This window comes from Plectropomus leopardus, chromosome 23 (assembly GCF_026936395.1).
Source record: "Plectropomus leopardus strain MGB_pleo_1.0 chromosome 23, ASM2693639v1, whole genome shotgun sequence".
Lineage (NCBI taxonomy): Eukaryota > Metazoa > Chordata > Actinopteri > Perciformes > Serranidae > Plectropomus > Plectropomus leopardus.
The window spans coordinates 7,751,215-7,764,107 of NC_142198.1; the positions used below are offsets into that span (position 1 = coordinate 7,751,215).

General features: G+C 40.3%; 1 protein-coding gene across 2 annotated transcripts in view; it reads left to right on the top strand.

The window, feature by feature from the left end:
• The window catches only part of dnah2 (dynein, axonemal, heavy chain 2), an 80,293-nt gene extending 69,767 nt beyond the window's left edge, over positions 1-10,526 (top strand). For both annotated transcript variants that reach the window (XM_088073712.1, XM_088073711.1), the window contains exons 83-88: positions 1,999-2,150; positions 3,210-3,324; positions 6,542-6,718; positions 8,166-8,240; positions 9,175-9,325; positions 9,990-10,526. In XM_088073712.1, the coding sequence (XP_087929838.1) occupies positions 1,999-2,150; positions 3,210-3,324; positions 6,542-6,718; positions 8,166-8,240; positions 9,175-9,325; positions 9,990-10,144 (825 nt within the window). In that variant the 3' untranslated portion in view covers positions 10,145-10,526. The remainder of the gene's footprint in view (positions 1-1,998; positions 2,151-3,209; positions 3,325-6,541; positions 6,719-8,165; positions 8,241-9,174; positions 9,326-9,989) is intronic.
• Positions 10,527-12,893: the final 2,367 nt, after the last annotated feature.

Below are 12,893 nucleotides of genomic sequence, written 5' to 3' on the forward strand. Positions count from 1 at the left end.
GTCACACTCAGTGCCATATTGGGAGCATATGCTCCATAACTGTTGAATATCAACACTGCATAGTGAAAATATATATTAAAGTAAATATGCTGCTTACAAGTACAAAGGATTGTGAGATTTTCAGCACCTGTCCGTGACAACGGCCATCCTCTGATCTCTTTTACTGTCTGACAAAGGACCACCATTTTTAGAGCTACAACCAAAGATATGGTCACGTTTCTTTCATGATGGTCATCTTTCGTCTCAGACAGCCCAAAATCGTACAGAGAATACTGGGCTTTAAAGATTGATAGGTGTCTAGTTAAAATCCAACCTGCCTGTCAAAATTCTCTCAATCACCTTGGAAAAGCCTTTAGGTCCACAGTTATCACATCACAACACGGAAATAATAAAACCAGGTTGTGGTTAGGTTGAATTTCACGGCATATGTGTTTGTTTTTGTCATGTTTATCATGCTACATAGGTAGGAGTTCCCATGGCCAAAATTAATTGCACATTATGGACAAAATCTTCAATCACAGTATTTGAAATTTCATACTACAATATAGATATTGTGATGTAGTAAATATTCTGTAAATCATTCAGTCAAATTGAATCGTGGCCAATCAAACATTGCCCATGACCACATGACCTTATACACCCCAAGGTGTTAAGTACTGGCTACTTTGCTATAGATGCTATGAGAAAATCTTCGAGGGTTAATGGTGTGTATCGTCACATCAACCAAACCTGTTCTAGATCACACTGTATATTTCTGCAATTCTGCATATTGTTGACATTAGTCAAATGTTGTTTCAAGTTTGCATGTATCCTGTTAACAAAGCTTATCTTTGAGATATACACAGACTGCAATCTGTCAGCACTGAGGCCAGGGAAAAAGCTATTGGCAAAACCATCTTGATCTTGACTGCAGGTGTATTTTTCAGGGCCCAGCAGTGTGGTTTTCCTCCTTATTGTTTGAATGGGATTTGTGTTGGTTGAACATTTACTCACACAGCAGTTTGACCACACGCTGACCCTTAGTTTCAGCCATGGCATATAGTGTGCCATGAAGCATCTGTGATTGAGATATATTCAGTGTGACTGTATTTTCAGCCTGGTTGTTTTTGAAAAGAGTTTGAAAGGCTCTTCATAAGGCCAATGTCCATATTTGACAGATTTTTCCCGGCAGTGCTGAGACATCCATATGGTTACACAACACTGGCAGACAGCCATCGGTGTAATAAGATACAGATCTAGGAATCTCTGCTTCTTTATACAGAACGCTGCCCTGTTAAGTTTTAGTACAGGTCTCAAAAGGTTTCTTTGAAGCTTTAGAAGTGAGTCTTTTTGTGAATATTTTGATATCATCTCAATTCTCTATCTTAAATTGAAATAACAAGTGTTCTCTTAGTTAAATAAAAAAGGTCAGAACAATTAACACACCACAAAACTCAAATAGTTTTCAGTAGAACTCCCACATACACATCCCACTCAGTTGAAATGTTAGCATTTTATTAATCATCGTATTGAAGCTCCGATATATATCTGGCCTTACAGCCACTGAGGTTAAGCCAGAAATTACTGTTTTGTTTTGAAAATTATCTTTTAAAACCATGAAACCATCTGCCAGTTCTGTGTTCTTTATAATGTATAACAAAGGCAGAACTTTATCCGTGTGCTTTAAATTTGATGGTAGTGTAAAAGTGCAGAAAAATACACTTAAACCCAACTGATAACAACTTTCTGCAGTGTAATCCCATCATCCAGCTCCTTTTTAGTGGTTCTTGTGATCATTGGAGTGTGACCGTTGTTGGAGTATGTTTTAGTATGTGTGTTTTTGAAAGGATTATCAAGAGCCTTAGCCCGAACGACTGCAAGTCCTCCAATTTTATGCAGCTCCATGATCTGACTCTGCAGTTTCTTCACTGCAGATTCTTGTGTGCAGTCAGTGCTTATACAAGTTCACCTGTCTCATCTACTTTTATACAATGTGCAACATGTACAACATGCTTCCAGGTATTAGAGCTGTTGGCAGACGTTCGTGGGAAGATCCCAAGATTGATAGATTTCGAAGGCACCAGGTCCCTCCTCCAGGACAACCCCTCACCTCTTAATGTGGTCTTGCTGCAAGAGATCCAGAGATACAACTCTCTGTTGGACACCATCATGTATGAACTCTATGTCTCTGTGTTTGTGTTTCTTTGGCTTTGTCTGTCAGAATCTGGGAACAATCGAGGAACACACATGTAAGTAGGCTAACATTTAGCAGAGTGGCAGCAGACCAAATCGCTGTGATTGTTAACCTGAATTACTCCCTTAATTCCAAAAAGATTGATCAAAATATTATTTACTAACTGTCAACAGTGAAAAAATAGCAGTTACACACTTACTCGGGTTTGGGCTCAAGTAAGCACTTTCTCTCAAGTGTTACATATTGTAACTCTTAAAGCAGCAAATTGTGTGCTGGTTTAAAACAGATAATAGCAGTATTATTAATACCTACAGCCAAGTTTATACTGGGGCCTTGTTTATATCAGCAAAATATTTCTTTAAGTGAGAAGAAATGATCGTGACTTTGGAAGACAGAAGTCTTGTTTGCAGATAAAATGAATTGCCAATTTATAGAGCATTAAGTTGAGCAATTTATGAGGTCAGACCACTTCAAGAAGATTTACCAACATTGTTTCTTGCCCTAATGGGACGGTCCTCCACAATTTAAACCAATCACACAAGTGTATCTGATTGCAATGCAATAATCATACCAGTAATTTACAAGGGAAACCAGCCATACAAAGAGGCACTAGCATCAAAGATGCAAATAGGCAACAATCGCCTAATCACCCAGCCTGTTTATTTGTACCTCCATGTCTGACTGCAAGGTAATTCCAGTAGATCCAGACCAAGTAAACTGTAAAAGAAGGTAAGGTAATGACATCTGTCACAGCATTCCAATTTTGCTTTTGAGCCAGTTTGGTGCCACTTCTGCTGGAGGCAATCGGGCAGGCACGGCAAATCACACAATAACCCATCATTCCTTTTTTGTTTTAACTTTGACTTTAAAAGCCTTCCACCAGAGGAAAAAACACACATTACATGATGTTGACATGATTTTTAGCTTTTAAAGTTTCCTTGATCCAGACAAGGAAGTAGTGACGACTAAACACTTACAATAAAAGGGGGTAAAAGTGACCGATTTGTTGGTGTAAATGTGTATGTTTGTCTCTCAGGTCATCCCTGGCGCAGCTGGAGAGAGGAATCAAAGGATTAGTGGTGATGTCATCCAGCTTGGAGGAGACCTTCCACTTCATCTATGATGCCCGTGTACCACCGCTTTGGGAGAAGGTACCATACACACACACACACATATAGAGGGCACCCACAATAACCCACACAATCTGCTGTAGTCCTCCTCCAAAACAAGTTCTCTTTAGGTTAGAGAAAAAAAGATCAGCACAAAGATGCTTTACTGCCATAATGTATTCTCTGCATTCTCTGGTTATCCTTTCTCTACTGCTTGAGGCATATTTTTCAGCATCTCTCTTCTTATCACGTATAGATGATGCACATACACATACTGCACGTGTGCTGCAGATGCAGTAAGAGAGGTGAGACCCGCTGAAGTGAGAAGGGAGACTGCACCTGCTACCTTCCTTTTCATCTTATTTCATAAAGTGGGCAGACAGACTACAGTGTAAAAGTTCTGTTGGGATCAATAAGATTAAGACAGCTGCTATTTGGAGAATTGAGTGGATTTGATTAACACTGGATGAAAATTATGAAAAGTATGCTTTGAAAAAAGGTAGCAAAGCATGAAAACAGCCAAGGTAAACAGTAAAAGAAATGCAGCCTTTATTGGTTTGGCTGCACTGAATCAAATATGGACCGAGTATTTCTTTGTGAGGGTCATAGATAATGTTTCAGTGCCGACAGACAACTATGTTTATTTTTCCATAACTTATTCTGGCTTCATTTGCAGCTAAGCCTTTCTCTCTCTAAATAATAGGACATATTTCTATGTTGTTCTGCCATTTAACAAAGACCATTCACATTTTCACTCAGGACTCTTTGTGTATTGAGCTTTGTGATTGTGATCTGATCAGCACTAATCTATTTCGCTTTCTTCAGCCAGTCAAACAGCTGCAGGCCCGTCTCTGTACTGACTCACTGGGCTGTTATTAAAGGTGTATTTATCCATCACTCTGCCTGGCTGCACAGACACACACTTATTGTTCTCCTCTGTCCAACTGCACACACACACACATACAGATATGCACACAGTGATGGGGCTCTGGCAGCATTCCAGCTGTAATTCTGTCCGAACACTCCATTCTGGCTTCATTATCACTGGACCTCTCTTTACAGCGGGGAGAGAACACAGGGTGCTGTCAGCCGGGGTCAAGGGGCTACCAAAGATTCTGGCTACAAATGTGTGTATATCTTTTTGTGTGTGTGTGTGTGTGTGTGTGTGTGTGTGTGTGTGTGTGTGTGTGTGTGTGTGTGTGTGTGTGATGTGTGACTCAGTGGAATGTGTGTGTCCACTGAGCTGGGGTCATTCAGGTCAGTTTGTGTTTTTCTTCAAGTGTCTGATTCTGTCCTCATTATGGGCTGTTCTTGAAAGCATGAATGCAGATGTGTACCTGTGTCTGTGCGCATGCGTGTGTGTGTGAGTGGCTGCTCATCAGGTGGAGTATACCTTGGCCCTCAGTGGCTGAACAAAGCCACCGTCTGTGGACTAATCATAGTGTAATAAGCAAAGTAAACCTTCCAAGGCCTGCTCCACTTTCCGAAAAAGACCCTGAGCTCATTGTGCTCTGGCCAATGGCTTATTACCGCTCGATGCACCGTATGTGCATCTCTGTGTGTGTGTATATTTCCTTTTATAGCAATATTGGATAGCTATTACGGCTGCTGCTTCTGTTCTAATGACCATTTGCTCTGTTTCTCTTTTTGTTTACTCACTGCCTGCTTCACCTTCATCTGTATCTCATTCATTTTTTTTTCATTTTCCATATTGTGTTCCCTCCATTCTGCTCTCCTCTTTCTCTCAGTCTCTTCATGCCTCATCTGGTCTACGCAGCAACAACAGCCCCTCATAGACTCTGTGCCCTTATTCATCCCTTCATCCCTCTCTTCTCCGCCCCTCCTTGGCATGGCAGCCTGTCATTAGTTCTGAGCTCACAGACTCATGGCTTTAATTTTGGCCTGCCTGCTTCTCTGTCTCCGGCCATTTTGTATCTGGTTTCTTCACAAGGCTCTGCTGTACGTGTGTGTGTTTGTGTTTAGGGGCTGTATAGCATATGTGCATGTAATTCATTTGGAAGAGATGTGCATAACCATAATGTGAATGTACAGCGGTAATGACATGTCACTCCCCCCTGGGTGGCAAACATGCAAAAATGTTTTCATCCCTCTCGTCCACTATATATGCGCATACACGTGTGCATATCTTTATGTTCCCGTCCTCTTCCCAGTCTGTGCATCCATCTACTGTACCTTGTGGCTACATATGAGCATCAGGCACATTAGGGAAATAAACAACCGCAAGGAAAGCATATGCACAGATAAACAGATTTGCATGAAACAAAAGAAGTAATGACAACCTTCCAACAAGATGTGAAAAGTAATTCCAAACAGGACGTTCAGTCCCGTTGCCAGATCTGCACAGGCATGCATTCCAGGGACCTGAGGCGCAGCGGCAAAGGTCCACTCACTTTAGCCGTCAGCCTAGAGGACTCATGATGTGCAGTGGACCAGCTAGCATGGAATTAACTGTTTAGACAGTGAGAAACCAGGCAATAAAGGGCTGGAAATGTTTTCAGTAGAGTCTAACAATTTGAATATAATTTTTCCTCTTCTTATTTGCCTTATTATTATGTGTTTACTGCCTTTATTTTGTTATTGTATGTTTTTTTCTTGTTTAAATCTACCCAAATTCTTGTCTGGCCTTTGTTTGGCGTTATTGTCTGGCTTCTATTGTTATATTGCCTCTGTGGTTTATTATTATGATACTAATAATAATATTTATTATCATTAGTAGTATTAGTATAAGTATTAGTATTAGTTTTAGTAGTAGTAGTAGTAGTAGTAGTAAAAGTATTAGTATTAGTTTTAGTAGTTGTAGTAGTATTATAAGTAGTAGTATTAGTTTTAGTATTAGTAGTGGTAGTACTAAAGTCATTTCTAATGGAGACAGGTGCCAGTGAAGATGCTGAGATGACAGTGACATACAGTAAGGTGGTCTGTTCTTTTATTAGTCAGAAGCAACATAATTTTAAGGTCTGTTCTCATATTGTCTCCTGGAATCTTTCATCATGATTGACATATGGCACATTATTTATAGATGCTTGTTCAATTCTGAGTCTCTCTACAAATCATGTCAATATCAAGTCAAATAAAGGAAGCAGAAGCTGTTATACTCAAATTTAAACATCACTATGTTCACACCTCACTTGAGAATTTTCACATACTCACATACTGCCAACAGCTGGAAGCATGAAATGACTGTAGATTTGCCATCTCTCTCTCTCTCTCTCTCTGCGTCACTGTCTCTGTCCACTAGGCATACCCCTCGTTGAAGCCCCTGGCAGCATGGACCAGGGATCTTTGCCAGCGAGTCAATCAGTTTGCACGCTGGGCAGAGACGGCCCAGCCCCCCAACTTGTTCTGGCTCTCTGGCTTCACCTTCCCCAATGGTTTCCTCACCGCTGTGCTGCAGTCCTCCGCTCGACAGCGCAACGTGAGAGTGCACCCTGCCACACGCACACAGAATTAGAAAATGCTGCTTGTATTGTCATGTGATGGCCATATATTTTAAAGGGGTTTCACGAGCCAAAACCCAAGGTAGCTATGTGATTCTTCAAATGATGATCAAACTTTGGAAAATAAGCAACATCCATACTACGTGATGTTTGAATGACAAGAGCTACAATTCACTTTGTACAGCTTTAAGTTAGTTATGTGACAGAGAACACAGAAAAACACCCTGGGAAACACACTGGTTTTCACATATATTCTGCAGTCAACCCCACTGTGCTGGTTTGGCAAACTCAACCTGCTGAACACTCTTTTCTCTCGCTCTGTTGACTCCATGCATTAATCTCAGCCTCTCAGCATCTCACAGCCAACAACCACCGCACTTAATGTTGCACATTAAAGGGAAAGTTCAGAGTTTTTGAAGTGGGGTTGTATGAGGCACTTATACATTGTGAACGTATTACATACAGTAGATGTCAGCTGGCATGTCCACCAGTTTGGAGAAGCAGGCAGGAGCACTGCTACAGAAGCTAAGCGATGTACTGCTGTAGACAGGGGCAGCAGCAAAACAATTTTTAGACACCTAAAAAAAAAAATCAGTGCAGTTCAATTGTTTGCTTTATTTTGATTTTTTTTAAATGCTTTACTTTGCCATCAGACAGCACTTTCTGGAGGTATCCTGTTATCCATGCTCTCTTTAAAGCCATCAGATAACTTTCACAAAGGTAGTAGTTTTACCTCAACCTCTGCCTTGATTAGCTAGTTGTTTGGAATATTTTTTGAATTTGGGTTACTTTGGATTTACCAAAGTCACACAATAACACAAATTAACAAATAGAAGCAGAGGTAGACGAGAAACTGCCATGTTTGGCGATGTAAAATTTCTTTTTTTTTTATCAAAGAAGTCAGGTAGCTTTGAAGAGAGCATAGATGGATATAGATGCTTCAGTTTCCCATTTAAAAATCAGCGTCTGGCTGCAAGGTAAAGCTGTGAAAGTGTTCTAAATATAACTTGCAACCAATATATTTTTTTTTTGTGAGCCTTTTTTATGTGGCGAGATTGCATTTTGCTGCTGCCCCTGTCTGCACCAGTACATTACTTAGCTTCTGTGTAAGACTCAAGCCTGCTTCTCCAAAATGAGGGCATGCTGTCTGACATTTATTGTATATGTAGCACACTGACTATAGATACGTCTCCCATACAACCCCACTTCAAAACAAAAAAAAACTATTCCTTTAAGAAACTTGAGCTCTTTGTTTTACATATGTACCTTTTAGTTCTGTTGTGAAAATTTTAAGAAGAAAAATACAGTTGTAATATCGCTCTACTGCAATGATTGAAAATATCCTTGTTTGACTTTTAGACCAGTGATAATAATAACATGCTGTCCATCCTAAAGTTTATCATTGTGTGAAACTTTTTCTTGCAGATATCAGTGGATACTCTGTCGTGGGAGTTTATAGTGTCCACTGTAGATGACAGCAACCTCCTTTACCCACCCAAGGTGACTCCCCATGCACACGTTTCTATTTCCATACAGATTTCCATAAACTTGCCATCTGACCATTTTTTCTGAGCCATTAACTTTCAGCTGTCATCGGCACTTTCCATCACATTTTTCATTTCTGCTCAAACATTGACTGTGGTTTTTCCCGAGAAACCTATTTTCATTCAGATCTGCACGCCACTTTGCCTCTCTCTCTTCCCATTCCTCAAATCTACTCTAGCATTTTAATTTTTTTTTTTTTGCGAAGAAGTTTCACAATTCAAATTTTGACACCGGTGGAAAATGTTTTAATTTGTCTTGTTGCTCCCATTTCAGGATGTCTGTCATTACAGCTCTTCATTTCTCACTCTCTTTTCTGCATCACTTCTCTCTCCTTTTCCTCCTCGTGCTACTCCAAAACCAACGCACACTTCCAGCCCTTCCTGCCTTTTGTGCTGCTTCCCTCTTGTTTCTTTTTAGCTCTCTCACTCTACTTCCTTCTACCCTCTCTTCCTTCCTCTCTGACATTCTCCTCCTCCTCCCCTCCCTCGCTCTTCTTATGTCTTGTCTCTCCTCCAGCCCCTCTTCTCCCCACCATCTTTCCCCTTGGCAGCTTCTCTTCACTCACTCTCTCCCTCATGACCTACTACTTCCCATTTGTCTCTTTTTTTCCTCTCCCCTTTCCATCCTTTTACTCTATCTCTTCCATCTTCCTCTGTGCCTCCTCCATCTCTCCCCCCTCAGCAGCCGTCCTTTTTCCCTTTCCCCTTGTCCTCGCCCCTCCCACTTCTTTTCTTTCTCAGTTTCATTAACTAATTGGCATGGCTGTTTGTCATACACTTTTTTTTTAAGCTGTATGAAAAATGTCACCTCCAAACAAGTGTTTATATCTTACCCCTTCTCCCTCTCTTTTCTCCCTTGTTTCCCTCTTCCATGCCTCTGCCCTCCACAGGAAGGAGTATTTATCCGAGGTTTGTACCTGGAGGGTGCTGGCTGGGACAAGAGGAACTCCTGTCTGGTGGAAGCTGAAGCCATGCAGATGGTGTGTCCCATCCCCACCATCCACTTCAAACCTGTGGAAAACCGCAAGAAGGCAGCCAAGGGTGAGTCGTTTGGGACTTTTTTGTCAGGGATTTCCTTATTCCACCCCACCAACAGTCTGTCTTTTTTAACCCTTTAGAACCTGGATCGGCATCAGTTTTGTTGACACATTTCACAAGAATTTAAACCTGTGGGACCTAAGAAAATTGGTTTGATTTCTTCTGAAAACATGGAGGGGGAAAAAAGCAATGAGCAACTCTGGTAAAAAATGTGCCGCAAATGGCAAAAAAAGGTGACAAAAAATTGACTTGAAAATTAGCTGCAGGAAGATTATTACATTTTTATCAAAAATCTGGAAAAATGTCTAGAAACTGTATTCATATTCCTATAATTATGTATTAAGAATTATGTTAGTAATTTTCTTGTTTCTTTGTCTTCCTTTCTTTTTTATTTTTGTTTGCTTTTTTAAATTTTATTTTTAATGCTTATTTTCAGGCAATTTTTTCTAATTTCTTGCTAATTTTTGGTCAATTTCTTGATAAGTTGCTCATTGCCCTCTTCCCATAATTTTGGGGAAAAAATGAAGCCAATTTGCTCAGGTTTCAGAGGGTTATGATTCACTGGTTTCTGGTTTTCTCCATCTGTTTGTGTATAGTTTGTGATGTCATGCTCTGTGGTTTCGCTGTCTCAACTCTGTCTTTGTCTCTTTTGTGTGTGTGTGTTTAGGTGTGTACCTGTGTCCGTGTTACTACTTCCCGGTGCGTTCAGGTGGCGCCGGCCGGCCGTCTTTTGTGGTCGGTGTAGAACTCAAATCAGGAGCCGTGACCGCTGACCACTGGATCAAGAGAGGGACCGCTCTTCTCATGAGCCTGGACAACTAAAGGCCTTAACACACACACACACACACACACACACACACACACACACACACACATTGACACTTTTCTACTGGTATTTATTGTTTTAGCTGTTTATCACTTTGTATACTTTTTTAAAAGTTCATACTCTTATTTGTGACCTTCAAGTTTTAAAAGACACCAGGTTCCAATAAATACTAAATGCAATTATATTTAAACAATGTGTTACTTCTCACAAATATTGCTCTCTGTAAAGCAGACTCGCACACCTGGGCTTGAACAATAAACGGACTGAGTCATTCTTTGAAACTCTGAAGTTGGTCTGACAAATCTGGTAAGGTCTCTCTCTTCCTTTTTTTTTGTCTCCTTTCTCGGCTGTAAGCCTCTTCACAGGCCTGCATCAGTCTTTCCATGCTGACCCCTCTGTACCCTGCTCAAACATAGACACGTACACACCGACACCTACACACACACACACACACACAGGGAATAGTCTCCTACTATGAAATGTGTTTTACTGGAAACTTTGCAACATCTGGATCAAGTGACTGTCTGGTCATGTTAAGTGTCTGCTGTGCTCATTGAATTCCTCGGTAATCTGATGAGCTGTTGCGTGTAGACAGTCCTGGGCTATAAAAAATACGGCTAAATGACATCATTGGAAATGAGTGCTTCAGTTTTGGACTACGCTGAATTCACAATGTTTTTGTGAAGCCTATAATATATCATTTTCTGGCTTCGCACACTTGTTGATCAGACAGTCCTGGAAATGCAAATTTGTTCCAATCTTTATTTGAGCAAAAGTCTGTTAACATCCATCAATCAAGAATAATATTTTCATTTTGTGGAAATTAGATTCATCCCTCGTTTGGCACACTCACACAAATTTTCACACACTAACAACACACACACATGCAAACAATGCAGATAATCAAGGTGAGGTAAAGGATATTTTTATGCTAATATGCATTTCCCCACAAGCTGAGAAAGAGGACAGAGGGAGGGAGTGACCGTAGGAGAAATGAACCTATTCAAACAAATGAATTCTAATGAAGCTTTGCACACAAGACGTTTGGAGTCGCTCGGCGTTGTGAGAGAGAAGGCCTCGGACTTCGCCACTGGAAAAGGACTCAGCCCAAACTCCTGAAAGGGAGGGAGAGAAAAACAAGAGAAGGACCCTGGAGAAAGTGAGCCGGGAGGAAGAATGGTCCAGTAATGAGAGAGGGGAACCAGAGAGAGGGGGGCTGGAGTTCAAGGTTGTATTCAGACGTAAGGATTGTCCCCCTGAAAGACCGAACACGAACTTCCTCAGGGTTTAAGAGCCTCTTTATCAAACCCAAGTCTGTATGTGTGTGTGTGTGTGTGTGTGTGTGTGTGTGTGAGTGTGTGTATGTACACTGGTGGTCTCTGGCTGGGTGGGAGATGGAGGGGGGCACTCGTAGCAACATGCTGAATTCAAATTCAAATTGGCTTATTCTCAGGCCTGCTTGTAACAAAAATATCAGACGTGGGAGGTCATTCATATGGATTAATGAAGCAGCTGAAATGAAGTAGAATGTAAATGTGGTGTGGAAACATTTTAGATGCATTTGTTATGCACTGGTAACCTTCCTGATAATATGTGAATTACTTTGTGTATTCCAGGACTGCAGTACAGTGTGCAAAGCGTTGTGGCTTCTATGCTTTAAAATATTGCAAATTGTCAAGTGCACATTTGCATCGTTTATAATTTAGCTCAAGCAAATATTTCTGTGTTCAAGATCGGTTGTTTTATTGTAGAGCTAAGGTTTTCAAATGGTCCCAGTTATCAGAAATATTCATTTCTTGAGGGCATTGGAAGCCGACTTCTTCCATCTGCTTATCCACTCAGAAACTGTAAAAGAGCAGCCTCTGAAGTCCCTACGTTTTGGAGAAGTGTTGACATTTATTGAATATCTGCGATGAGGTAATCCAAACTTTTTTATATGTAATAAGGGCCTATGCAGTGGTGGATGAAGTACCAGAAAGCCATGCTAAAGTAAAAGTACAAATTTCTTACCAAAAAATGACTGGTAGAAGTTAAAGTTTCCTATTAGAATATTACTTGAGTGAAAGTCTTAAAGTATTTCTTATTTGCTGTACTTAGGTATCAAAAGTAATTTTACTGTATTAAATGTTATTAATTATTGAAAGTAAAGGTGCAAGTCAATTCTGTTAGCAAAAAGCAGGTGGTCAGAAGTTTGGAAATTATTACGTTTTATTTCCTAACATACACTACCTTAAAATGGAGTGTACATTACTCTTGAAAAAAAACATAGTCTTTTTTTTTTAACCTAAAGGATTTAAAGAACAAAATCCAGTTTTTCCTTCCCTCCCACACCTTAAATTGTCTTTTCATCCCCTCCGCCCTTCCAGTGGTGGAATGTAACAAAGTAATCATACTTAGTTGCAGTGCGTAAGTATTTTTGGGAGTATCTGTACTTTACTTGGGTTTGTATATTTCTGTGAACTTTCATACTCAAGTATGACTTTCAAGTACTTCATCCACCGCTGCTCCCATCATTCCCTATTTTGTCTTAACTAAATACTTAGTGTAAATGGTATTTTGGTGGAGTAAAAGTGTAAGTTCACAGAAATCTGAACAACTAAAGTACAGATAGTCCCCAAAAAATATTTAAGCACTGCAAAAAAGTATCATTACTTTGTTACATTACACCACTGGACCTATGAAAACAATTCTCTACAGATCTGTAGACCCCTGCTTGTAAATGACTTTTGTCACATTTGAGATAAA